Here is a 24,251-nt window from a genome sequence, read left to right on the forward strand (position 1 = left end):
CGGCAGCTCATTCTGAAGGCAAAGCACCCACTGTTGACCAAAAAACACACCGCGCTCAAAAAAGATGGGGAGATAAACATGACAGAATAAAGGGAGATGCGTAATCGTTAGATGGTAGGATGTCAAAGCACATTTAGATCAATTCAGACCAGTAGATGCTTGGGAATTAGGAGGGTGCATCTGGCATAAGTGCATCGCTATCAGTGCCTAATGGAATTAATGGTAGGGGGACGGAGCAAAGTGTACGACGTCGAGTTGGAACGGCCAGCTCGCGGTCATCAGCAGAGCTTAGGCCTGGAGTGCTTAAAGCACTCTCAATCGCTGTGTCCTCGTAGTCTTCTGGTGGTGGAGAGAAAGACCAGACCTGCGATCCAGATTAGAAAACATATCTCCACAAAATGGAACATAGCACACACCTCCATAACCGTGCGGCTTGAGCGGCTTGCCATAATTACAGCCTTTTCATCTTCAAAAGCAACCCTCCAAACCGCTTCGGCCGGAGTAGAAAGCTCCCGCAACAACTGGCCAGTCTCTAGATTCCAAACCTTGACGCGGCCATCGCTGCCACCACTGACAATGCGGGTCTTGTCAAACTGAAGACTGGTGACACTGTTATCGTGGGCCGCGAGACGGTGAATAGGTGCCATCTTGGTTAACGACCAAACACGGACAGAGCCATCGGAGCCACCTGTGACTAGCGTGTCGTCCCGCATTTGCAACTGACCGACCAGAGACGTGTGGCCCTGTAGAATTGCATGGCACTGCCCAGAATGCGGGTCCCAGATCCGGACGCTAGTATCCAAACTTCCCGTCGCGATCCGCCGGCCGTCGAAGGCAATAGCGTATATTTGACTGAAATGCCCTGAAAGGGTGCGAAGACAGCGTCCCTGGGAAATGCTCCATATCCGCGCAGTCGTATCATAACTGCCCGACACGACTAGATCACCGTGAATGGCCAGACACCGCACGCTAGCTTGGTGCCCGACGAGGACGTTGCGACATGTCCCTGTAGCCAAGTCCCATATACGAAGTGTAGTGTCTCTGGATCCCGAGATTGCTGTGTTCCGATCCGACATCTTTAGACAACGGACTGTTGATGTGTGGCCCCGAAGGAGATGAATTCCCGCCCTATCATGCGTTAGTTTCCGTTTGCGCAAGTCGTGGAGGGCCTGTCCTACCCAGTAGCCATGTTCCATACTCGAACTTCGCGATCACAGCCTCCACTAACCAAAATGTCATCCCACGGGACCATCGCCCACACTCCCATCACATGACCTTGAAGCGTCTTCTGGTTGTCGCCGTTGGTATCATAGACGTGGATCTTCGCATTATCCAGCGCAACGACTATGTACTTCGGAGTGAGATGAAGACTTGTCACCACACCCTGGTCAGGAGTGATGTGGCGCTGAGTGCAGCGACCACCTTTATTCCATGCTGACTCAACCATGTATTTTTGCTTGAACTGTGAACGATATGAGACAGGTCGGGTTCGACGTCTTCGGGAGAAGCTTGTCGGAGGCAACCATTCCCCGGAAAATGTGCGCGCAAGATCTGGCGCGCTCTCGGTGGCGTGGCTATTTGACCCTGTCAAGCGCCGCTGTAGCCTACCGGAGGTGCGGGCGCTGGAAGCCGAGTCTACCGGATGGGCAGTGAAAGGGTCGATGAGATCCCCTTCATCTTCCAAAACCCGCCGCACCGAGTATGCATGTTTCTCGCATAGATTTTTCCAAGTGATATCATCGTTTAGTAATTCTCGCCAACGCCGTGATGCTTGCGAAGCTCGGGCGAGTGTCTTGGGGTCGTCGATGAAGGAGAGAACCTGAGCAGACTCAACATTAGTACTGAGGTAGTAAAAGACCCGACCAAACGACTCACTCTTAAACATAGCTCATTAGGGAAAACTTGAAATGGATCTTTCCTCAACCGAGGACCGACGTAACTCGAGACAAAGCTCAGCTGCTGGCTGTCGCATGCGTCCAGAAGGCCCTCCAGAAGTTTCTGTTTTCGGGCGTTGGATAGGGTACTGAAGTGAATGCGAAGATTCAGCAAAAAGCCTGTTTGTTCATCATCGGTCGAGTGCCAAGTTGGTGGTCGTTGATGGGGGGTAGGGCTGGGCGCGGGTGTCGGAGGTGATGCGGGCGCCGAGGGAAGTAGGCTGACGGGTAAAGGAGTGACGGTTGTCTTAGTGCTGAGTGATCTGGATGGGGTGCTAGCAAAATTGGTGACTGGGTCGTGGGACGGTTGGTTATGAGAGCCCAACTGGTCTGATATATGCGCATTCGACCCATCTTCCATGTCACTGAATGATGCCCGATGGGAGTCCATGGCGACAGAACAGGGGGGAGACCGCCACAGTTGAGGATGATCCTCCCACTTGTCCGTTTTGTATTTATTGATACGACACCCTAATCCCCCTAGATTTCACGGCCGGCATATGGTTATGAGCGAGTCAGAAGTTGGAGATATTGAGATTCGGGGGTATGAGGAGAGGCTGGCGAACGGCCGAGGGAAGGAGGGAGGTGAGAGCAATAATCCTCCGGGGGTATCGAGGCCGCACGTTTGTTTTTTCTTTTTCAAATGAATCACTTTTTCCCGTTTCTTTTCATTCAATCAAAGTTCGAAGTCAACTTCCAATGAAAAAAGGCGATGAGGAAAAGGGACCTTTGAAGCGGAGGTGTCGTGATCTGACAAAGCATGGCCTGTCCGGGACTAATCAGATGAGAATAATATGGATCTTATGCATCCGGCATAGGTCACCTCTTCTCTCAGCATCTTTTTTGCCTTCTGATTTGCCTGATATTTTTTTTCTGGGGGTTCATGGCAAAAGAGGCAATGGGGAGGCGTCGAGAACCTGAACTCAAAGCTGGTTTGGCCCAAGACCGTGTCATTGATTTCTAGGGCCGAATATCGTGAACTGTGAAAGGCAACCTGGTGTTCACGATGCACATGATACTCACGATGCTCACGATACCTAAAACAATATAGACCCAAGGCTTTGGATTGGCATGCGGCTATCGGAAATGGACCATGGAACTTGTGAACAACGGGATGATTCAGACTGACGAAACTGACGAATCATGTCATCACCGACATTCTGAAAAAGATCAACGACCCCCTGGGGAAGCTAAGGCGTCGGGAGGGAGGACCTGTCAGGCTTTAAATATGGCACAGTGACGCTACGTAGATGTGATCGTGAGATAGTGAAATACCATGCAATTATGACCAAAATAACACCCAGCAGTTATACAAGGAAATCTATTCAAACATATCCTCCCTGATCTCAATTTGTCTCAGCTACAGCAATTCATCTTCAAACTGTATTTTGAAATGAGTATAAGCCCTCCAAAGTCTAGTTGAAAAGCAAAAATGTAAAAGCACTGTATCATCCCCCCTCCCCAAGGAATACACAAGGTGCTTGCTCAATGAGCATGTCCAATCTGCAAGAACAGCGGCAGGATCATGCCCAAAACAGATGCAATCAAGTCTCTCATAGACTTATCCGAGGCATTCTGGTCTCGGTCACCATATCCGTTGATGGGAAGTTCACGTGGGGATGAGCCCGGGCCGTTTTCTTGCATGGTGTGCATCGCAACATACCTACACAGATTAATAAATCAAGGTCAATATCCTCGGTGAAAGGAGACTTACAAAAAGGTACCCCCAGAGAAAAGCAGTAGCATTCCAGTGCGCCAGTGAGTGCCTGCCCCATCGGCACTGGAAGATCCCATCATCTGTACAAAGAGGAAAGTGGCCAAGGCACCGAAAGGAGCTGCCAGACTGAAGACCAGCAAGTGCGCCCTGGCGGTGCGACTTGACAATCCTTGCTTGAGTAGGATGGACGTCAATCCGAAGGACGCTGGAGCCTTATGCACCATGATCGCCAAGAAGATGATGAAACTGAGCCCGGCATCCGAGCTAGAGGCACCTAAAGCAATACCGTCCGCCGCGGCGTGGATCACTAGGCCAGTCGTAGTCGCAAAGCTGTGGCCACGTCTGGACGCGTGGTTCGCATCAAGGAGTCCCCCTTCGCGAGAGGGGGAAGAACCCCGTCGCAGCCCGGATCCAAGGTTGTCCAAGGAGATGTGGTAAGGGATTCGTTCGTTCTTGGTCGGCGCTGCGAATTCGGGCAGTTTATCGACCAGGTACATGAGAATGAAACCACTGACGAGGGCGACTCCGACCCATGCATGTGGCGAGCTCTCTTCCTCTCCGTGAGTTGTTTCCTTACCCGTTGTTTCATCCGCCGAATCCTCGCCTCGGACATAAAGTGTTTGCGACTCGAACAGTTGATCTCTTTTCGAAAGGAGATTTGCGGCAGGGGCATCGGACGGTCGGTTTGAGGCGCTGTCTCCGTTGGGGCCAAAGGTGGCTGCCACGGCCGGGGCCTGATGCTCCCATTCGATAGCGATAGCCCGTGTGTTGTGTTGCTTACGAGTGAGGGAGTTTGCGCTGTAGAGAGTTTCAATACCCTCGGGGATGATGACGATCAACGATGTCCCCACTAAAACTCCCATGCCAATGGATGATATTAAGCGGAGTTGAGAGGGGGACAGCGTAAAAGCCAGAGGTAATGAGCCGACGACAAAAGATCTGCCAATAATTTGGATCATTAGCTTGAATCCAATTTCCAAACACAGGCAGCTCACGTAATTGCCATCACAATGCTCAGGGCGAGCAGAGTGAATAGTCCCTCCATGGTGATCTCGCAGTTCACTCTATAGACTGTCTAGCATGGTGAGGGGAATTGAAGAGAAGGTCCAGAGAGAGTCTGGGCAGAGTGGGTGGTTGCGTAAGAGGCCAAGGTAGTGGTGGAAGGATCCAGGCCGGGACCCACGTAGTTCAGGAACCGCTTTCAAAACATACTAGGGGGAAGTATGCAGGATGCGCAGGACAACCAACGGGTATTTAGAAGGGATTTACTCGACAAGGCCATTTAAAGCATTTACATAAAGGGCTTTGGGCGGATCATAAAACATGTCAAGCTTATGTATGTTCCCCAGCCACACAGCTGGCCTTACTGGACTATACAGGGCCGAGTGCAACCATCCTTGCTTAAATTGATTTGCACATGTCCCTATTTTTTCTTTTTATGCTATAGCCAATAATCGTCGAGCTTTGATCCAAATATATGAATCACAGTAATACTTCATGTTGAAATAAAAGAGCACAGCAGCACATGCTCCACTAGAATTTGCGAAGATCACGTATCACAGATCGAAGGCTGATCTGCCCCGCGATCCTCATGGCATCTGAATCTCCGAGTCACGGCTACTTTGTGAACCCTTTGGTAGTCGAAAGCCCAAGTACGGCAAGTATCTTCCTGGGTGCCAGTAGACGAAAAGGGCAACACACGGATAGATGCACAGGGCATCAAAGACATACAAGGGCCACTCATTTGTGCTCAGATATCCCTTCGTGCCTTCTGTGAACTCTATAAGTCGGTAGATAGATCGAACCTGGTGCAAGTTAGCGAGTGAACAGTGGTAGAAGGTGAAGGACTGACAAGAATCAAAATCGTGGTAAGGTTGACTACCCGCAAGAGAGCAGGCCAGTTCTTATCTTTGACGATGCCACCAACGATACACTTCTTTTCTCCCACATTCTCATACCTCTCACTCAGAGACCCGCTGAAACGCTTGGATGTGAAGTTGAAACGGACAGCTGCGACTGCGAACAAGCCAAAGGCAACCAGCTGAATGATGACACCGACTTGTGCAACATGTTTTCCGGTGGTAAGTTTACTTTTTGCATCCTTGTCTTTGGCATCAACCGCAGAGATCATCACCGCACCGCCAAGCTGAAGAAGGAGAGCAATGATGTCACACCCGACGAAGATGGGTGTAATAAATCGGGGGGGTACCCAGCATAGTCGAAGCGTGCGTGCCTCTTGGGGAACGATAAGAAATAAAATACGACCGAAGATGACATAGCAACACGCTGCCATGAGGACGGGTGCAAGGATGATGAGGGCAAATTGAAGCACGTAAACGGGCCTCTCTGACGTATTTTGGACCGAGACGCATCGGCCAATGTAACCGACTGCTTCCACTGAGTGGTAGGTTAGCTTGATTGAATGACAGACCAAATGCGAACGTACTGGCAGCCGATAGCACCATGATGCTCCAGACCCAGGCCCTGTACCGGATCCATTGGATAGTTGTCAACAGAAAAGCAATGGTGTACAAGACAGCGGCAACAATTGCCACTGCCAGGGAGGGATCATAAAGATAAAAGGGAGTTGTTGTCTCGTTGTGCGTCACACGTTTAATGATAGACATTGTAGAAAACACCCACGTCTGGGATGATTGAAAGTGAAATCTTCGATCTCTCAATGTGATATCTGTGTTTGAAATGACTGTGAGAAAGCTGTAAGAGAACAAGTGAATTGTTAGAAAGTAGCAAAGTCAAAGTGAAAGTTGATAGACTTTCCAACGGGGGAGGCTTTTCTGGCAAGTGCTGGACCTGTCAATCGCATGGCTCTCGGCACCATGAATGATATGCACTGACGTCTGACGCTCTAAATTTTTTTTCGAATAACCAGGCTCCCATGAAAAGCAATGGCCAGTTTAAACATTATGGTACTTTGGTTATAGAGTAGGCGATGAAAATGATACCCAATTAGGCAAGGCGGTGCCAAGTCTCTACCAAAATTTTGTCGTTTAGAGAGTCTGAGCCCCAGTCATCGGCAGTCAATCTCCCCAGTGGCCGATTCTCACATACTGGCATCTACTTAGATACATTGTTGGTACCTGTTTACAGTCCCAAGGTCAAAACGATGTGCGTAGGACCTCCGGTGGGGGATTGTGTTCGATTCTAGAACCTCACGTCCTGGATGATTGCAAATGAATCCCATTCTTAGGGGTGTCTCTTGTTTTTAAAAGAAGCAAAAAAAATAATGTCTGTTCTCTTCGTTAGTATTATAATTAGAAGAATTAGAAGACTTGGCCGTAGATGGCTCAAAAAGTGCAAAACTATTCGCTTGTACAATCAAGCATATGTAGCTCTCAATACATTAGCAATCGTACCTTTTCCAGAGAGGGTTATGGTATTTCTCGGCAAATCATCGGTGTTTCTTGTCAGATGGATCCTAGTTGTTTTAGGTGAAGAGCGGAGCAAGTAGATATGTTGTAGATCTCGAATAAGTCTCCTTTTTAATCAGAGAAACTACGCTCCTTCATTGATATTGCTTGGCTTCAGTTTTAACCTCGCTCACTCCTTTCTCGTGACAAACTGATCTTCATTTATATCACCTTTCGCTTTGCAATGGTCGCCTTTTTCTTGCGACAGCATTCAATCTAGGTCTTTGCTGTCCACCTAAGCTGGAAAATTTCCAGAAGCACAAGCTCCGCCGATGCCGCTAGCAAAATCCTGCATGCATGAGCGACCACTCTCACCGCACTCGACGGTGGTGACGGCCGGTACCTGACAGCTGGCCTGCAGGGGTACAAACTCGCAAATGTAGCTGAACTCCTCCGTGACAACCAGCTCGTGGCGAACGATGTCTTTCCAGGCGTCAAAGAGATGGCTAGTAATCTCTTCATCCCGATACACTGCGGATGGATAAACTATGAAGAGCCGTTGGAGCATAACATTTTTCAAGAGTTGTGCCTTGTCGCTTCGGCGATGACTGTGGGTGTCCTGACCGACAACCAAACAGTGTGGGATTTCGTTGTGAAACATCTCCAGTCTGGGGATGGAATGGGAAGTATCCAGGTGTCATGGTAAACTCCTGGATGAAATAGCCGCAAATCAAGACAATGGTTAAAATACTATGTTTATGTACAACATCTGTGTTAGACTACGTGATGAAACAGATACCCTATTAGGAAAGGGCGATGCCAAGCTACCAAAGTGGAGAATCTAAGCCACTAGTCATTGACCCATCTCCGATTCTCACGAATTCTTTGCCTATTTAGAATTGAATATGACACATCCGCATCTGCTCGGAAAAAAATGCCTTTCTACGGTCGTCCCAGTAAAGCTTGCTGCAGTTGTCGGGAAAGACGGATAAAGGTAAGTGGCGTGGCCTACTAGACCAGTGTTGGGCTAACATGGTTTAGTGTGATCGGCTTGAGCCCGTGTGTTCTCAATGCAGGAGAGCGGGCAAGCCGTGTGGCGGTTATCGGGACGTGCCGTCTTTCATGTTCCGAGACGAGAATGACAAGGCGGCTCGACGAAGTGCAGAGGCAAAAGCCAAGACCGAGGCCCGTCGAAAACTGGAGGATAGTGCAGCACTAGAATCTGATATATCCACTCCCAGTTCGCGATCCGATCGTTCACCGTCAGATGAACTATTCTGCAGGAGCAGGGGCCCATTGATTCTGACCCCTCCGAGGATTTCTGCCCCGCTATCCATCTCATTGGAGGATCAGGGGTTAAGGTTCTTTGTGAACCGTTTTGTGACAAGGATGGCCACCAGGACAGATCGCTCTCCATCGGTAGCTATTGTACAGCCGTCTCCTCATTTTGGAGTAGTTGCTCGCGATCAGTCGAGTCGAGATGCTGTCGTCTCGGTTGGCCTGGCTGCTTTGTCCAATGTCAATAATGACAGAGCACTGCGGATTTTGTCTCGAGAGAAACACGCGATGGTCATCAAGGCCGTGCGAGAAGTAGTGGAGAATCCCGCTCAGGCCAATCCCGACAAAACGTTCCACCTGATCGTAATGCTGAGTCTATACGAAGTACGTTCTTTTAAGTTAAAGAGTGTTTTCTTTTTTAATCGTTACAAAAAACTGACCCGCACAGATGGTCAGCTGTACCCCAAGTCAGCTCAACTCTTGGATAGTGCATCTGGATGGTGCTGCTGCCTTGCTTAAGCAATCCATCTTTCAGTCATCACTCACAAAGTTGGACCCCCGGGCCCACTTACAATTCTACCTTGTTGCAATTGTCAAATATTTTTCGAAGAAAGTTGTCTCCCCGGATCTACTGAGCTGGTCTCTTGATCTCATACCATCTGCCCCACCAGAGATCTTCCCGGGCGTCGATCTCGTTGACATACTGGTAAGATTCACGAAGTTCGATGCATATGTGCATCACCACAAGCCCGATGCTAGAGCAGTAGTGGACTCAGCACTCTTGTTTGAAGATGAACTCCACGAGTGGGAAACGCACCTCCCAAGAGACTGGTCATTTATTGTGAAAGAATCCAATACATGCGAATACACTTTCAATGGCCGGTATCACATCTACAAAGATCTGTGGATTTCGAGAATATTCAACCACTACCGTTGGGCGCGACTGCTGGTCAACGAGACCATCGTATGCCAAATTTCCAAAATGGCACGACCCACAGCAAATGATGTGATTCAACGGCAGCAATCATTGGACACTATTTCTGTCATGGCAACTGACATATGTGCCGGAGCTGCAAGTCAGGAAGCTATCTCCGCGCAAGGAGTTGCCGAAGACCCCTCACATATACCATTGTTGAATGGTACCTTTATGCTGCTTTTCCCACTAGGAGTAGCCGGAGGCACGGCCGGGATCCCCGATGAAGTTCATGATTGGGTTGTTGGAACGCTTGAGCGAATAGGATGTACGATGGGGATCCGGCGAGCTTTTGAAATGATACCTCAACTGAAGAAATCAGTCGGGAAATGGAAACTAGACCAGAAGCTGTGGAACATCATACATGGGTAAAAATAGAAGTTGGAAACATAGACAGCATTCATACCTCATTCCGGGCATCAGCTTTTCGTAGTGGATCGCACAAAGGTGTGTTCAGAAATGTTTTGGCATGCTGGATGGATGGGATGTAGTAAGGTACAAATGCCAGGCAAATAGTTATGTCGAAACTTCCGATCTGTTAGGTGCAGTGGCCGACATTCGCAACTTCGCGTGTAAATCATCATTGAGAATGAAGCGCATTGGGAAAATTTTTTTTATATTCCACAAGGTGCGACAAGTTTTAATCCAGCTCCCTCCTAAGGTTTTACCCAAATCGAAACCCAAGTACTCGCAGCTTCCTCCATTGTAAGTGCAGTAAAACTGGACCACATCTACCAAACTGGTTACAGTCAAGAAGCACCTATGTTGGTTGTATGTTATAAAGCCAGAAAGGTGCACTGCCTGAAAACTAGTTGCTCCAGGGCTTGAAACCCCTGTCACTCTAATTGTGTGCGATACTATTATTATGGTGTCCCCTTATACTAAGCGTAGCGAGTGCCCCATTTATTCATACTGCAACATATTAGTCTGCACATTTTGTAATTCAACCTTTGAGGCAATTTACTATTTTCCGTCCTTGATTTCTGGTTGTGTGCAGTGTTCATCCACCTTGTAATGCTTTCATAGTACAACAGTTTGAAAAGCCAGAATTTTCTTGGGAAACTTCAATTACCTTTTTAAAATTCATATCATGTTAATGGGAAGAGAGAGAGGGAAGATCAGACCAGGTGGGGAACAAGGTAGTTCGAGACAGGAACTGTCTCACCACATATTTATCTCCAAAGCGCCGTTTTCCTAAATTATCTCAGGTCAAACTTCTTAACATCCTAGTTCGGTGCTGATGCCACAGTCTGGAAATAGTTTGATGATTTCCATATTCTGCAAGGACCCAATGGTCAAATATTCAATATTCAAAAACAATACAATTTGAAACTCTCGAACATTGAATTGGACTTCCCACTCAATTCGCCTGCGCCTGCTGCAACCACACAATCTGGAGCAGTAACACCACCAACTTTTCTCTGAGTTCCCGTGCAGTTTGCGCTCTCATAGGCAATGGGTACACAATTAATGGCCAGCCTTGCCACCCACATCGTATAGCTGGCAGTGACAGTGACACATTGACCTGGGATAGACGTTTGGCCGGTGATCAGCTCTATAGGAGCCTCATTGCACGCTGGATTGAACGTGCCATTATCTGCAATTGCGTAAACGGTGCTATTAAAGGTGCGGTTCAAGTCCATGATAGTTTGGGAGAACTCAAAGGCTTTCAGCTCTTTCACTTTGTGGAGCGAGACTGCACCAGTGATGAGACCGGCTACTGCGCAGAAGGAGGAGCAGATGAGGTACGCGTTGAAGAATGAATTCCGATTCGAGGGTGACTTGGAGGATTTTGAGGGAAATGAAGTGTCTCCCTCCATGGTCATAGGCTCGATCATAATTAGACAACGTCAGGTTTGGTAAGGAATGAAAGGTGGATGGAACAAAAGGCGCAAAAATATGGAAGAAGATTGTCTAGGACGGATCACGGAGACAGAGTTGAAAAGCAAGGCCTGGAAAAAATGGGGAGGAAAGCAGCCCAAAAAGCTTTGCAGAGCCAGCCGGGCTTATTTTCTAAGCTCTATGCAATCTGTTATACCATTGGCCAAGGAGGATAGAGATAAGTAACATTACGGTTCCACCGATCGCGCACACATGATTTACTTCCTGGTCATGTTGTAGTTAGGGAGTATAGCACATAGTATACTGCGCCACTGCGTAGTGTTCTGTTGGTCCCATGGTTTTCCCCATGAAAAGGACCATCCAAATGCCTTAAACCAAGTATCTCAATTTTGACACTTTTGAGTAACCTTGCAGATAGATTGCGTGATGTTTTGGCTTGAAAAGTACAGGAGGCTAATGTTGTAGGGCGACCCTGGCGGAGGCCAAGCCGCGGATGCGGCACTGACGGCAACTCCGTGGCTTGGCCACCTTGGGTTCCACAACGCTAGGCCTAAGATAGCAGTTTCCGGTGATCCCTGCTACGTAGTGTACTCCGTATATCGTTATGTTGCTGTATACAATAAAGTCAGTGGACATTTAAGCCCCACCTAACTCACCGCCACTATAGATTTGAACTGCCTAATTTCAGCTAGCGGCGAGCGCCTCACTGCATTTGAATTCATGTACAACATAGGTTATTGACAGGCAGTGCTCCGTACTCCGTTAATTATATAATCATGATTTTGTGGGGGGGGGGGAATAAGAAACAAATGTCCACTGTGGCCAGGCAAGTCGGGTTCCGTAGGTATGTTTGACTGTACAACATACGCTTAAAAAATACCACCAACGCTTTCAAATGAGCAAAATAATACTACGATCAGCCTGCCTAGATATGGCATTTTTGGTGGATTTGAAATATGCAGGATGTGGGTCATTGTAGCATATATCTACGGCCTTACAAAGATGTATAGAAAAAGAGGGATTTGTGAGAGCCTCTCAGCGCCACGGGAGCCCTAGTCAGTCACTAGATCACCAAGCCATAATACCAACCCTTGTATAGGCCAATAACCACATTGATAGTTCCCTTGTTGATACAGACCGACTACAACATACATAAGTCTACGGAGTATGTTGTACGGGAGATACCTGTGGGGCTCACCAACCTCCACCTTGATTTTTTAGCTCACAGATAGCGTAGTGTATACAACACAACTCAGTATTTTGTACAGACTCAATCCAATTTAAATTTGAACAATAAGACTCCAATCTCTCAACTTAACATGTAGTAGAGCTCCCCGAGCATCTCCTACTGTTATAAATCGAGGCATTCAGCCTTTTAGTCATAAACCCACCACAATAAACTACACCCGACATCTACACATCACCAATACTACAACATCTTTTACTTAACTATGCTCCTTCCTTACACTATCTCTCTCTTCCTATAATTAAAGGCAAGGGGAGGGTCCGTGGATCGATGACTATGTGAATGAACGCATGCCTGCTGGCTGCGACATTCCCATCGAGGCCAATAAGTATCAGGACTGAGCGACTTAGGAGCGGTGAGAGTGGTGATGCATCGAAGGCATGTTCTTGTATCGATAGGCCGTTTTACGGTGCTGTCGAATACTATCTTGCAATGCATGGTTGAATATAGGGCATTGAAACCCTCTGAAAATGCTCAGACCGCTATGATGGCGTGCTCTTATACACTTTACATATCATGTTTAGTTCGCTTTATCCACATAGATTAAAGAAAGAGCAGATTCTATCATTTTGGTTAGTTGGAGTCATACATATCAGTGATCTATACCATATCTTATTGGATTACGATATTGTCCATAGACGGGCGGGCAGGCAGAGAAGAAGCTTCTTCAAAGAGCGGTGTGAGTACTGAGTACTGGACTCTCTCATATTTCATTGACTGAATATAACCCAAAGTGAAATGCCATCCTATGATACAGGATGCTCGAATTTGTATGGCGGAAGATGTAATAGAGGTGTCAAACTATGTCAACGCCGCGAATCTCGATCCCGTAGGAGCTTGGCATATATAAAATCAAAAAAGGGTTTAGCGTTGAAAAGATCCAAATGCAAATTGACTAAGAAGGGTTGACTTGAATTTTCTTATAAGGTAAATTAAAAGTGATTTGAGAGAATACGTTGGATTTTTGACTTCATGATATAGTTAGTTAAAGGCCTGATGCCTTGATGCCTCGCTTTAGAACGTCAGAAAAACCCAAGTACCTGAATTGCTATTTCGTATGCCTAAATAATCAAAGTACAGTGGTTCTACTGGCAATGCATAATATGAAGCTTTATTTTCATTTCCAGGGAGAGTGAGCGTGCTAACCACCTCCAAAAATTGAGATGCAAATATGTGTATGGTGCCTTGGAGCTTCATTTTATACATAGATCATTTACAGTACACCATTTAGCGCGATGTAAAAAGCGGTGCTATCTGAGGCATTTGGGCATCAAACTCCTTCCTAAAGGGGGGTTTGAACCCTGAGCGCTATCCGTCTGCGTAGTATGCTTAATTATAAAGCCACTCCTCCATCTACACTCGACTGTCACAGTCTGTTTTCTTGCCCCTCATCGTGAACACCACACCACGCCTGAACAGATCCTTGACATTGAAGATGCTCTGTTTCCAGACGAGAATCCAGCGCGCGATGAAGAGATAACCTCGATTTTCAACGCTGTGGCAGATTACACAACTTCCTGAACGCCTACGCCTACATGGTCCGCAATGGCACAAATACACCCGATCTCGACGCCCTAGCCCGCGAGTCATGATTCTTCAACCGGACGAACGAGAATATTGACGCCCGTTCGTACATGACTCTCATTCCTTGATTCGATCTATTATTCCACGCCGGGATTCTTCTACTGAGCGAGCAGGCTTCGAATGGAACTTGCCGACGAGTCTTTCCCCTTCGAAGAGAACGATTTCGAGGATAAAGAGCGGTTTATGATCGCTCACGACACTATTCTCGATCTAGGCTCCCACTGTCTTGGTGTTCTCTACAACCAGCTGAACCATCGTACCTCATCCCCATTAGCCATCGAGAATTGAGACAGCATCGAGCCTGTTGCTGAATATTGGGATATGTGGTTTCCTCTAGAGACGATTCTTACCCAATGGACCCATATGCTCCGAATGGGAAAAATCACGGCCGATCCACGGAACCAGAGAAACTTGGCCGTGGAAGAAGCGAATTGGCGACATCAGATTAGATCATGGTGTTGGCACGCAGGCTGCGCTGCTCAGATCGATAGCACACAGTTGCTGCGATGGACCGCTATACGGATGTGATCGAATCACGCATGCAGTTTCTTTTGTCAATATCCCGGGACGCACCAATTTTTTACCAATGCAGAGCTCGATGCTGTTTAAGTGCCAAAGGAGTGCTTCATTCGCTCTTCTCTGACCTGAGTGAGGACTCCACGTTTTAAGCTAATCGCCCCGGCCTGGAGGTTCCGCACGACAAGGAAGCATTCCCAGCGCGTCAGATATTTAACGCGGAAGGCCAAGGCAGGGATGTGCCGTCATTCCTACTCTTTACATCTGCGGATAATAGCCGCACAAGCAATCTCGGCATTATGAGTCAATGAGAGAAAAAAGTTTTGTGAATCTTTAGCAAAGAAAAAATCTCACTGATACTGAGTTTTTGCACTTATAATGCATCAAGACATGAGGTTGCCACCCCATATGATGCTAACAAAGTGTCTCCATAATTATAGACATAGAGCTGGAAACCAGCCATAACCAGTGAAGCTAATGCGACACATGTTGTGACGACGAGCCTCAGCTGGCACAGCATCGTAATAATCTTACCTTCGTTATTTCTAAAGAAAAAATTGCGGTCAATGAAGAAGAAAGATCAATGTGTTAACCTCAGAGAATTACCGCTACTTCCTACTGGAGAGGAATTTGTCCATTGGGGCTATCGGTTAGGTCTTGTTTGAGGTCTAGTCGATAGCCATTGATAAGGCCTTCTATCACTGTACATTAATGTTAAGAAGATCAAAGGGTTGCAATGTCATGATATTGAAAATTGTGTTGTTTAAAGCAGATGTGTATGTCCTTGTCACATTGTCACAATAGTTTCGTAAACTCCGTAGAGAAGCAATATATTACCCAAGAGCATTAAAGTATTGGGGGAGCTCCCTGTAGACTACCGTTCTTGAGAGATCAAGCTGTAGTTCATATCGCATTGAGTATGTGTTTTGAAGTGTCCAGCTCACATGTTAGTTGGCTACGGGCCATGGATCCAGATTAGGTAATGCTGATGCGTGCGCCAGGGCGCGTATAGTCGCGTCTCTCTTTGAACCACGACCTTCCATTGTCTTATTTCCAAACTCCACATCTCCTGTCAAAATGGCGAGCGAAGCTGGATGTAAGCTCGTAGCCTCCCGCTATGCTATGCTGCCAAGATATAGGCTGATTAAAAAAATTCACATTAGGGTCTTGCAACGCCAACGATGCGGTCCATGTTACTGTCATTCAACCCGGCGAGAAGAAGCCTCAAAAAATTTCGACCTTTCATCCCCAATTTACCTATCCTATCTTTGGCGATGATGAGCAAATCTTCGGTTACAAAGGCTTAATTATCCGCTTGCGCTTTGCGGCCCATGATTTACGCCCTCATATTCACATTTCCTACGACGAGAAGTTCAAGTCGATCGGTGACACAGCTGCTGTAGATCTTCTCGACACTTTGAAACCTTTTGTCCAGCAAGGTAAGTTCAAGCTCTGGAAATTTGGTGCGATATAAGCTAACCACGATTTTGGGCAGAGGCATTTGCCAATCTCCAAGAATATGAGAAAGCTGTTCAAAACGACCCAGATGCGAAAGATTTCAAGCCCCCGGGCGAATTTGTCATCAGCTATGAGGTCAATGACAGAAAATATGAGGTCTGGGCTGGATCACTTGCAGACGCAAAAGTGCGGAAAATTTTGGATCGCATGCAGATTCTCGTATCCCTCTTCATAGAAGCCGGAACTCCCCTAGAGACAGATGACCCGGAGTGGACGCTCGACCGGTGGAGGGTATATTTTGTGTGGGTTTTCCTTGCTGTGTTGGTATTCGCGACCTGACGCTAATCAAAATTATAGATATGAGAAGGTGGCCCCTCCAACAGCAACAGGATCATCATATTCTATCGTTGGATATGCCACAACATACCGCTATTGGTACTACCAGCGGCATAAATCACAAACGCTCACAGTCAAGAACGACGAGTTCCCGCCACCAGAAGTCGACATTTCTGAGCTTCCTGCACGGATCCGCATTGCCCAGTTCCTTATTCTCCCTTCACACCACCGCGCCGGCCATGGCACACACCTATACACCACAATCCACGCGGCCTGCATCGCAGACCCAACCATTCTAGAATTGACCATTGAAGACCCCAATGAACAATTTGACGCGCTGCGGGACACAGCCGATTATTGCCTGCTGCGGCCGGAGTTCCTGAAACACAACGTGAATCTCAACCCCGACCCCCTTGGAGCATATTCTCAAAAGAAACGTCCTCGCAATGTGCCCACTTCCGCCCTCATTCCCACCAAGCTTCTCCACGACATACGCAAATCGTTCAAGATTGAACCTACACAGTTCGCACACATTCTAGAGATGTACCTTCTTGGCCAGATTCCACAAAGCCACCGCCTAGCTGGTGGCACAAACCTCGCTCGACTGTTGATCAAGAAGTTCAAAGCCGACAATGAGGATGACAGACGCTACTACTGGTGGCGTATGCTAACCAAGCAACGTCTCTATAAAAAACACAAAGAACTTCTGAACGAACTGGAGCTTCTAGACCGGGTAGAGAAACTTGATGCTACGGTCCAGAATGTGGAGGAAGGCTACGAAATCACACTTGATGCGCTCGAGGGCCGCTTGCCAGAAGGTGAATCAGATGAAGAGGCAGAGGCAAACGAACAGGCTAGTAAAGCTCTTGCCGGTAGCCGAGACCGACATGTCAAGCGCAAGCTCACGGTCATGGAGGACGATGATGAGGAGAAGGACGGGACAGAGCTAGCGAAGCGATCAAGGGTTTAAAAGCCTTGCGGCGGTGAGCTCTCTGATGTCTATGTAATGCACACAAGAATGTCATTTTCGGATCATTCAAAAGATTATGCTTGTGTACGTTCTTCGTCTGGGCAATAGATGTTGCAAGTGGAGAAAGCTCAATTCTTGTTGATACCCACTAATTTATGTTAATGAAAGCTCTGACCGAGTAGATTTATGAGGATTTGATATGTGGAACAGTAGATGTAAATGAAGAACACGGAAAAAACGCATTTGAATTTCCTTGCATCTGGAACCCAGGCCACATTTGGGCTCGGCACTTCCCTTTTTCCGGGCTTCCTCATCGCATCTCTTGGAGCTGGAATCCACTGCTACTTTGTACACTTCGAACATCCACAAATAAACCAACAGATCTCTTTAATTAGGGTTTAATTCCGGTATCCAATCCATAAGCCACAGACTTTGGACCTGCCGCGCACCTTCAACTCTGTGCGCCAACTGACTCTCCCACCTTCACCCCTCTTCGATCGCATATCAGAATGGTAAGCTCTAGCTTTACCCAACTGCTCTATCCAAGATCTATACTAAGTCCATCTCTGCTCAGCTGCCTCTCGGTCTTCTTACGGCCGCACAGGGCCATCCCATGCTGGTAGAACTCAAGAACGGCGAAACTCTGAATGGCCACCTGGTTACGTGCGATAACTTCATGAACCTCATTCTGCGCGAGGTAGTGCAGACAAGTCCAGAGGGCGACCGCTTCTTCAGACTACCCGAAGTCTATATCCGGGGCAACAACGTAAGCCATCTGACCAGCAATCAATTCAGAGCCCCGCTCTTCGGACTTTGTGCTAACAACCCATCAGATTAAATATCTACGAGTTCCCGAGGAGATTGTCGAAATTGTCAAAGAGCAGCAACAGAACCAAGCACAAGGCCGTCGCGGCGGGCGAGACGGTGATCGCGGCCGTGGCCGTGGTCGGGGGGGTGGTGGTGGCCGCGGTGGACGTGGCCGGGGACGAGGCGGCCCCAATTAGACATAAGCTTGTTCTGCAACAATGATTTTAAGAAGACGGCAATCGAGATACCCCCGGAGGAGACGGTGGTGAGGTCGCTCGGAAGGTCCAGTGAAAACGGTTTGATCAAGCATGGCCGTGGCGTATCTGGCTCTGTATTTTCGCGGCATCTGGGTCACTTGGTCGATTTAAAACTACCTCTGAATGTTATGTTTCAAAAAATCAAACCGGGCTTGCGTACTTTCCTGTAAACCTCATGCAACTTAAGAAGTGAATGCTGGTTGTTATCACGTGATATCAAATTCCAGATCAAATCCGCGGAGGCTAAGCTTCTGATCAGTTAGCCACAAGCGGAAATGTCGCGGCGGGCATTGGTCCTCGATGGGCTATGGTACTCCCTGTGTCCATCATTTACAACTCTGAACTCCAGTCGATCTACAGTATTTCTCAAATACAAGGAGCGAATTTCGAGACTAAATCCACTACCTTTGATTTCCAGCCCGAGCTCCGGTTCGCACCGATGCTACAACACTTCAGGTTGCGATGGTTTCAAGGTCTCATATAATAATGCAGCATATAATAAGGGTGAGGGTGAACCACGAGAGCCATGCGAGAATGAGTACCGCGACGTTCGCCTGTCTGCAGATCCAACATACGCCCGGCCCCCCACACGACGTAAAAGTCCGGCATACACACGAACGCATAAGGTACAAGACGACCTCCTAGGAAAGACGAATGAAGGGCTAGAGTCCCGATTGCAATATGCAATGGACAACAAGCCGAACATTCGACACATAACGCAGATCCTGCGACTGCTCATTCGGGACCGTCATGTCCAGCCGAATGCTCGCCACTACAAGGCGCTGATTCTCGCAAACACCGATAACGAGAGGGGCTCGCCGCAGCTTGTGCGCGGTCTTCTGGACGAAATGGAGAGTAATGGCATCACCGCGGATTCTGGTACACTCCACGGTGCATTGCAGGTGGGTTATGCAGTTGAATTAAACTCTATGCAAAGCAAAGCTAACGATTCCATTTCCATTATAGGTCCTCGCTGTACATCCAGACTACCTCCTTCGACAGGAAATCCTCAACAAGCTCCGAGATCGGTGGCTCACGCTGAGTCCGGCGGGATGGCATTTTGTGGCGGCTGGTCTTCTCCGCGAGAACCAAATTGAGCTCGCGCTCGAGCATGTTGCATTGATGGAGCGCAAGGATATATTTGTGGAAAATTGGCTACACAGTATAATCGTCTACACGCTCTGTGACCACCGAGAATTAGATGAGGTGTACAGCGTGATGCGTGCGCGTGTTAACCAGGGCCACGACATGACCCATCGGCTTTGGATGCACGTGCTGACCGAGGCAGGGAAACAGGGCCACTACCCCATGGCACACTACGTGTGGCGACGGATGGTAGAACTGGGCTACATGCATCCGTTGATTGAAGTCTGTGATGACGTGTTGAAAATGGCAGCAAAGGCTGGTGATACAGAGATGGCAAACTCTGTGTTCCGTTACCTTCGTGAGAGCGGGATCCCGCTCGAGCGCACACAGTATGAAGGACTTGTCGAGACACACGTGGCAGCAGGCGATCTGCCTGCTGCATTTGAAGCGCTGTGCACCATGCACGAAGCACAGATTTCTCTGGCAGATAGCTCCACGGAGCCTGTTCTTGCACACATGATCCAGAGTAAAGTTGATCGTCGGGAGGCGTGGCAAATTCTCAAGCGGTTGAAGAATGCGAAACGGAGTATTCCCATCGACTCTGTGCGTGTCATCGCGGATCTCTGTGAACATGATGCCCTTGACGATCCATCCGTGGTAGATGACGGCGTTGGATTCTACAAAGAGCTCTACACGTTATGTCCCGAAGGCGCCGACGTGCGAGTGTACAACGCGCTAATTCGGATGTGCCGAACGGCCCGCAACCGCGAATCGGGGATGTTCCTGGTGAAAGAGATGGCGTCACTTGGAGTGGTACCAAACGGTGTTACCTTCGAATCTATCATTCTGATGTGTCTGGATGCGGGGAATTTCCGATCCGGTTTCATGTACTTCCAGGACCTCATGAAGCGGGACGCTAGACTCAGCCCTGAAACACAGGCGGAAATCCGTGAGATCTGTTCCGGGTCTGTGGACGAGTTTGCGATGCGACTGCAGTATCACCCCTTCATTCGCGACGATGTGCGAAAGCTAGATGATGAGCTACAGCAAAAACAGAAGCAAAGGGAAGTGAACGAAAAAGCCGGTCGCCACCCTGTACCCCCGGCGGTTCGTCGGCTGAATATGTCAGATGAGCAGCGACGTGATTATAACAAAGAGCGTCGAAAGAAAAAACGACGTCGCCTTGCCATTGAGCAAACCATGAGAGAGGAAGGTTGGGATGAATGGGAAGCTGGTGGTACCGACAATGGCTCTGCCAAGTCTGAGTGAAACTGGTTGAATGTTTTCGATGTCCTTCGAGGGCGAGTTTCAATCTCGATCGAATGTTTCATTTCCTTCACTGCATGTTGCCTGGAAAATGCAGCTTGTGAAAGCGACACAATCCTGCAGGAACAGAGCACCAATTCCCTTTCTGGGCATGTCACACAACTTTCGACCTGGGCCAGTGTGTACACATCTTGTGCTATAGCCTCTTAGTGCTTGTGTTACTCACATTTTGCCCCAGCATCATAGTGATTTTAATTCCCTGCTCTGTTCTCACGCTGTTCCCTGCGGCTGGATCCCTGTACTAAAAATAGTCGGACTGAAAGACCTCGATGACGATTATGGGGTAACTGTCGGAAAGCAAGACCTCGATGGATCTCAAACAACGGTTTATTCGAAGATTCGAAATCTATCAGGAAATCGCAAGTTCGCTACAGGATTGAATCATTGAATGGTCATTAACAACATTCCCCTGAAAGTGACCGGCGTGCATTTCCGGGTGCCAAGAGCAGCCGTCGGGGAAGGGTAAGGCGTCTGCCATCTCTTCAACTATATAATTCCCTCCCTCTCCCATGTTGATCTAAACATCCACTCACTTGTTTATTTTATACGCCCCCATCTCTACCCCCCAAAAAATTTATAAATAAACAAACCTCATAATCCAAAATGCAACTCACTACCATCCTCCCAATCGTCCTGGCAGGCCTAGCCACCGCACGCCCGGCCGTCCTACAGACTCAGACAATCACCGACGATATCATCTGGAGCGTATCCAACTTTACTATTGGCTGTTCCCAAGGCGGTTGCGTCTACAGATATGACATTGTCGGCCGCGAGAACGCAATGACCCCCAAGTTCCGCACCCACTGCAGCGGCATCACAGGCAAGAAGGTCGCTTGCGATGACAAGAACATCACGACCATCGTCTCCCCTGCTGCAAACCCGGACTGGAATGTCGATATAACCCATACCTGGAGATCTCGGCTCAGCGATAGTACGCTCGCGACCTGGTTCCAACATGGCGCGAAGAATGTTACAGTTCCTGACCACAACCCGATTCAGTTTGTTATGAAGCCTACTCAGGAGTACGGTATTGCCTAAACTGCCACATATCTTGACCTTGAATTCTTTTGAATCGGGGGGAAGGGGGGGATCTGAGGGGGTTTTCTTAATGTTACGGAGGGTCTGAATTTGTTTTGGTAAGCATGCGACCTGTGGTTCAATTGGAAATTTCCGGGATTTTCAGGTGGAATTCTTCTGTGTACTTAGTCTGGGACTGTACGATGTACAAAGGAATTGAACTTGTTGCTATGATAGAGTAGTATAGAGTAGGTCAATATTTTGTTGTAGACAGTAGAACGTGTGGAGAGTGCTTAATTGACCCGGTGACATCATCCGCTACGCCTCAAAAATAGCCCGTGCTTGCTGTGCTTTTCTTGTCTTGAATTGCATGTTGTCTTTTCCACCACATAGCAATCCCGGTGGAATAAGCAATTACAAAGTACCAAAACACTCTGCAAATGGTACGTCAGCTCCATCTCAACAACCTTCCAACTACTAACATTGGCATGTCCCCAGTCATCAATTCTCCGCCAAATAGTCGCAGGTCCAAGACAACAACACCCAGAAGCAGGGCTAGATCTCTGCTACGTGACAGACAAGGGTAGCATATCCATCAATTCAGCACCAATGAACACACCCCTTCTAACGCAATACACAGTCATCGCAACCTCCGGTCCATCAGCAACATACCCACAGCGCGCCTACCGCAACCCACTAGACGCGCTGGTCAACTTTCTCGACACGAAACATGGCACAAACTGGTGCATCTGGGAGTTCCGCGCCGAAGGCACAGGATACCCAGACTCAGAAGTCTACGGACGCATCCACCACTTCCCCTGGCCAGACCACCACCCACCACCATTCGCACATATTCCGAACATAATGGGCAGCATGCGAAACTGGCTACAACGATTAGACGAGGAACAAAAGTCAAACTCACCAGACACAGACAAAAACGAACGAGTCGCCGTCGTACACTGCAAAGCAGGCAAGGGGCGCAGCGGGACAATCGCGTGCGCATACCTGATCAGTCAGGAGGGGTGGAAGAAGGAAGACGCGCTACAGCGGTTTACGGATCGACGTATGCGGGTCGGCTTTGGAAACGGTGTCAGCATCCCCAGCCAGTTGCGGTATGTCGGATACATCGAGAAATGGGCCAACGAGATGGGGAAGCAGTATATAGAGCGGCCGGTGGAGATCCTGGAGATCCACATCTGGGGTTTGAGAGATGGGGTTAAGGTTGCGGTAGAGGGGTATGTGGATGAGGGGAAGAAGATTAAGTGTTTTCATCTGTTCCATCGGAATGAACGTACCATCGTTGAAGATGGGGGCTCGACATCTGAGGATCAAGATGCTGGCAAAGGGCACGGTATCACCATGACAAATTCCATCTCCAACCCCAAGATCGAGAGGCCACTTCCTTCATCTCCGACCTGGTCCCCGATTTCGGGATCTGACATCTCCGGCTCATCGTCCCCACAAGGCCACTGTGTCTCGGCAATAATTTTCAAACCCAACAAGCCAGTCATTGTTCCCAGCTCGGATGTGAACATCGACTTTGAGCGCCGCAGTAAGGCATCCTACACAGGCTTCGCGATGGTAACCTCGATCGCGCACGTCTGGTTCAATTCCTACTTCGAGGGCGGAGCCGAGTATGATTCGGGTGTTTTCGAGACAGACTGGGATGCGATGGATGGGATCAAGGGGAGCGCAAGGAAGGGGATTCGGGCGTTGGATAAGCTGAAGGTTGTATGGCGGTATCCGGCGGCAGAGACCGTGGAAGCCAGTATTGCTAGCAAAGCCAAGGGCAAAGGGAAGAAGATTGAGGAAAGTGTGCCAGCAGCGGGGAGGCCGATCAGCGAGCCCAAACCTGGTGATCCCATCCATGAAAGCGAGCCGCCTGACTGGCATGGACTGCCTCAGGGAGATAAGAAGGAGAATGTGCGTCCTTGTAGGAGTTCGTCACAGAGAAGCACTGCTGCTAGTATATCGGACAAGGCTAAGGAACTGGGGCATGCGCTTGAGAAGGAACTTGGACTACGGAAGCAGATGAGTGCTAGTCGGGATGTCAGTCTTGCTGAAAGTGATGATGAGATGACGACGACGACTACTGCTGATGATGAAGACCGGAAGGTCAAAGTCAAGCCAGTGCACTGTGAAGAGCTTGAGGGTGTGAAAACGAATGATGTGAGGGATGGGGGGAAATAGTGTTAGCCAAGACTTGTACACATACATAAGCAATACGTAGTGCATAGGACCTTTATGAAGATATCATTAAATCGACTACGTTGTATATTTAATTACTACAACCGATCGTTTACCCAGTACTACACATACATAGTTGAAGGGTTATCGCAGCTTGCTAGGAACGTGATGGGTGTGGAATCTAGGTTTTTACCAACTGAAACCAGTAGGAAAAATGAAACGGAAAATGAGAGAAATGATAGGAGCATGCGAATTAAAACATTTCAAAGAGCACCATCTATATTCACGGCGTGGTATCAAACACAGCTTCAACCAGAATCAAGTTTGGTCCGGCGACAGCTGACTGGGA

The 24,251-nt window shown here is 48.3% G+C and overlaps 10 protein-coding genes across 10 annotated transcripts; 5 read left to right on the forward strand and 5 right to left on the reverse strand.

The window, feature by feature from the left end:
- Positions 1-166: 166 nt before the first annotated feature.
- Pdw03_0099 (F-box and WD repeat-containing protein) lies at positions 167-2,325 on the reverse strand (the record flags this gene model as incomplete). The annotated part of the gene is made up of 4 exons (XM_066099502.1): positions 167-364; positions 417-1,128; positions 1,179-1,819; positions 1,876-2,325. 4 exons carry the CDS (start codon positions 2,323-2,325, stop codon positions 167-169), a joined length of 2,001 nt encoding a protein of 666 aa, XP_065957229.1.
- Positions 2,326-3,419: 1,094 nt separating this feature from the next.
- Pdw03_0100 (ZIP metal ion transporter, putative) lies at positions 3,420-4,696 on the reverse strand (the record flags this gene model as incomplete). The annotated part of the gene is made up of 3 exons (XM_014680578.2): positions 3,420-3,597; positions 3,649-4,590; positions 4,647-4,696. The coding sequence occupies 3 exons, from the start codon at positions 4,694-4,696 to the stop codon at positions 3,420-3,422; spliced, it is 1,170 nt and encodes a 389-aa protein (XP_014536064.2).
- A 544-nt stretch (positions 4,697-5,240) lies between these two features.
- On the reverse strand, positions 5,241-6,278 carry Pdw03_0101 (RTA1 like protein; the record flags this gene model as incomplete). The annotated part of the gene is made up of 3 exons (XM_066099503.1): positions 5,241-5,456; positions 5,504-6,048; positions 6,098-6,278. The coding sequence occupies 3 exons, from the start codon at positions 6,276-6,278 to the stop codon at positions 5,241-5,243; spliced, it is 942 nt and encodes a 313-aa protein (XP_065957230.1).
- A 1,036-nt stretch (positions 6,279-7,314) lies between these two features.
- Positions 7,315-7,680, reverse strand: Pdw03_0102 (uncharacterized protein; the record flags this gene model as incomplete). Its single annotated transcript, XM_066099504.1, has 1 exon — positions 7,315-7,680. The coding sequence occupies one exon, from the start codon at positions 7,678-7,680 to the stop codon at positions 7,315-7,317; it is 366 nt and encodes a 121-aa protein (XP_065957231.1).
- Positions 7,681-7,953: 273 nt separating this feature from the next.
- On the forward strand, positions 7,954-9,642 carry Pdw03_0103 (Chondroitin AC/alginate lyase; the record flags this gene model as incomplete). Its single annotated transcript, XM_014680576.2, has 3 exons — positions 7,954-8,013; positions 8,061-8,681; positions 8,746-9,642. The coding sequence occupies 3 exons, from the start codon at positions 7,954-7,956 to the stop codon at positions 9,640-9,642; spliced, it is 1,578 nt and encodes a 525-aa protein (XP_014536062.2).
- Positions 9,643-10,580: 938 nt separating this feature from the next.
- On the reverse strand, positions 10,581-11,090 carry Pdw03_0104 (uncharacterized protein; the record flags this gene model as incomplete). Its single annotated transcript, XM_066099505.1, has 1 exon — positions 10,581-11,090. The coding sequence occupies one exon, from the start codon at positions 11,088-11,090 to the stop codon at positions 10,581-10,583; it is 510 nt and encodes a 169-aa protein (XP_065957232.1).
- Positions 11,091-15,535: 4,445 nt separating this feature from the next.
- Pdw03_0105 (Histone acetyltransferase type B catalytic subunit) lies at positions 15,536-17,222 on the forward strand (the record flags this gene model as incomplete). Its single annotated transcript, XM_014680574.1, has 4 exons — positions 15,536-15,554; positions 15,622-15,897; positions 15,954-16,218; positions 16,274-17,222. 4 exons carry the CDS (start codon positions 15,536-15,538, stop codon positions 17,220-17,222), a joined length of 1,509 nt encoding a protein of 502 aa, XP_014536060.1.
- A 509-nt stretch (positions 17,223-17,731) lies between these two features.
- Positions 17,732-20,641, forward strand: Pdw03_0106 (Ribonucleoprotein LSM domain, eukaryotic/archaea-type; the record flags this gene model as incomplete). Its single annotated transcript, XM_014680573.2, has 5 exons — positions 17,732-17,734; positions 17,797-17,988; positions 18,056-18,146; positions 18,743-19,188; positions 19,253-20,641. The coding sequence occupies 5 exons, from the start codon at positions 17,732-17,734 to the stop codon at positions 20,639-20,641; spliced, it is 2,121 nt and encodes a 706-aa protein (XP_014536059.2).
- A 660-nt stretch (positions 20,642-21,301) lies between these two features.
- Pdw03_0107 (dual specificity phosphatase, catalytic domain protein) lies at positions 21,302-21,736 on the forward strand (the record flags this gene model as incomplete). Its single annotated transcript, XM_014680571.1, has 1 exon — positions 21,302-21,736. One exon carries the CDS (start codon positions 21,302-21,304, stop codon positions 21,734-21,736), a length of 435 nt encoding a protein of 144 aa, XP_014536057.1.
- Positions 21,737-22,324: 588 nt separating this feature from the next.
- Positions 22,325-23,905, forward strand: Pdw03_0108 (Phosphoinositide phosphatase Pten/Tep1, putative; the record flags this gene model as incomplete). Its single annotated transcript, XM_014680570.1, has 1 exon — positions 22,325-23,905. One exon carries the CDS (start codon positions 22,325-22,327, stop codon positions 23,903-23,905), a length of 1,581 nt encoding a protein of 526 aa, XP_014536056.1.
- Between the last annotated feature and the right edge of the window lie 346 nt (positions 23,906-24,251).

This window comes from Penicillium digitatum, chromosome 4 (genome assembly GCF_016767815.1).
Source record: "Penicillium digitatum chromosome 4, complete sequence".
NCBI lineage: Eukaryota > Fungi > Ascomycota > Eurotiomycetes > Eurotiales > Aspergillaceae > Penicillium > Penicillium digitatum.